Below are 2,342 nucleotides of genomic sequence, written 5' to 3'. Positions count from 1 at the left end.
GGGAAAAGGATTAATGACACATGAGGAACCACTATCCGTGCTTTATGGCGGTCTTTGCGAAACATCAATAGAAATGGACGCACTGACAGTGTATGACGCCTTCCACAAATATGCAAGTGTTGCAGAATATGATCGAAACGCGTAGTAAGGTGTAGTAAATCACCAAAATGGTACAACCAAATATCACGTGAATAACTGATATGATGGATAATCCCAGCGACAGTACTCTGGACAATTTGCAGATGTACAGTGCGGTTATATCTTATTGAGCGCATTTGATGAATGTATTAAGAATCAACACACTATTGAAGCAGCCTTATTTTGAGTTGCAACATCCAAGTGACTGAACGTACGTGGCGCCGTGGTGACAAGTTGAGGAGCATCAGTACCAAGATGGCTACCATGCAAGTGAAAAAATGTGCGTTCTTTGGTTTAATGAAACCAAATCTGCAATAATAGCTTAAAGATGTTTTGGCTTAGAGTGAAAGCGTAATCCTCTTTGTATGGACTCCATGAAACATAGGTGTCAGCAAGTTAGGGATACAGGAAGTGTTAGCATGGGAAAAGTGCCGGCAAACCAACGGTTTCCAAATATATTGTGGATCAAGTTAAGGTACGTTTTCCTAGAAGTGTCGCCCGACGCAAGGAACTTCGTCCACGCAGACTGCACGATATCCTTGACACATATCCTATCCCATACAACACACAAATATCAAGGACACATTTAATGGATATCTTCCGGATATTCTAGCGATATTCTGGATATCCATAAGATGTCCCGGAATGTCCAGTAGACATCTATACAACGTCCCCTGGATATCCATACGTTCATCAGAGGACATCTATAGAATACCCTGAAAGGATATTGATTGCGTTCCGGACCGTAAAGGACCAAAACTGAGTGTAGAACCTGTCCAGCTGTGAAGGACCAGAAACGAATGATGATCCGAACCGGTAGAATCTAAAAGTAAGTGAAATCGTAGGTCACCACTTACATATCTCTGGTATGGATTGTGTAGCTACAGGGCAAAGTTAATCGCGATCATCTTGGGAGTTGTAAAGAAAACACGGGCACACACAACTATAACTATGTATTATAAGGTATATAAACATAACACTTGATTACACTTCCCATGCACTCCTGTCTAGGGAAAACTGTTTACACGAATTTGCAGCTGGTGTTACAACAACGCGCCACTAATGAAACGTAGCAACGTTAGGCTTACGGTATCCATAATTGTTCGCGACGGTTTCTGGTTGTGTCCCAAGTGGCTTCGCTACGCACACTGGCTGGAAATAACTGCCGTACTAAGATGGCGGAAACTAGACACCGCGCTCAGAATGAATTAGCCTATGGGAGTGCAGGTTACTTAAGGCATTTGATATACATAAATAAACAATTGAAGCTATATGCAATATAAAATATATAAAGAAAGAATAAACGTGGTTACTTCATAGATAAATCTCCAACATACTCCCCTTCCCCCCAGTTGGAATGGTCACATCCAACCTAACACTAGGGGATATATTGTGAATGTTTTAGCTCATGGAGCGTCTACTTCCCAATGTGATAAAGGCACAATTTTGCTTAATGCTCTCTTGTAGACTCCGTCTCTAGTACGAACGGTGACTACGCGCACTAGGTTATCCCTTCCCGGAAACACTTCTTGGATGACGCCGACTCTCCACGAGAGTGGTGGAAGATTGTCCTCCTTCAATAGCACTGGTGTGCCAGGCTTCAAATTCGACTGAACGGCTGTCCATTTCTGCCGCTGCTGCAGACTATGTAGGTAGTCCTGAGACCACTTCCTCCACACTCGCTGCTGCAACTCATGTATGTGCTGCCATCCGGATAATCTGTTGGCAGCCAGATCTGTAATGTTTGGTTCAGGAAATGAGGTTAGAGGACCTCCAATAATAAAATGACCAGGGGTAATGTAGCTGAATTCATCATGAGAATCAGGGAGTGTGGAAAGAGGACGGGAGTTGATGCAGGCCTCTATTTGGCATAGCAGAGTTACTAGTTCTTCGTATGTTAGCACGGCGTTTCCTTCTACTCTGCGAACATGGTATTTCATACGCTTCACTGCACTTTCAAAAATCCCGCCAAATGATGGTCTGCGTGGTGGAGAATACTTTCATTGGAAATTCTCTTCTGCTGCAAATCTGTTGACGTCCTTGTTGAACTCTTGTTATTGAAAGAGTTTACGTAATTAGTGCAATTCATCTTTAGCACCATGGAACGTAGTAGTATTGTCGCTAAAAATACTTGCACACTTTCCTCTTCTCGCGGTGAAGCGTAGTAGAGCTGTGATGAAGGCTTGTGATGTCAAGTCTGAGAC

At 43.1% G+C, this 2,342-nt stretch overlaps 1 protein-coding gene across 1 annotated transcript; it reads right to left on the bottom strand.

Moving 5' to 3' along the window:
- Positions 1–1,544: 1,544 nt before the first annotated feature.
- On the bottom strand, positions 1,545–2,078 carry LOC146002938 (uncharacterized). The gene has a single exon (XM_083141095.1). It carries the CDS (start codon positions 2,076–2,078, stop codon positions 1,545–1,547), a length of 534 nt encoding a protein of 177 aa, XP_082997221.1.
- Between the last annotated feature and the right edge of the window lie 264 nt (positions 2,079–2,342).

The sequence above is a fragment of the Lepisma saccharinum genome, chromosome 19 (genome assembly GCF_977018435.1).
Source record: "Lepisma saccharinum chromosome 19, izLepSacc3.1, whole genome shotgun sequence".
NCBI lineage: Eukaryota > Metazoa > Arthropoda > Insecta > Zygentoma > Lepismatidae > Lepisma > Lepisma saccharinum.
The sequence above is the reverse complement of the archived record's forward strand: the minus strand, read 5'-3'. Positions and strand labels throughout refer to the sequence as shown.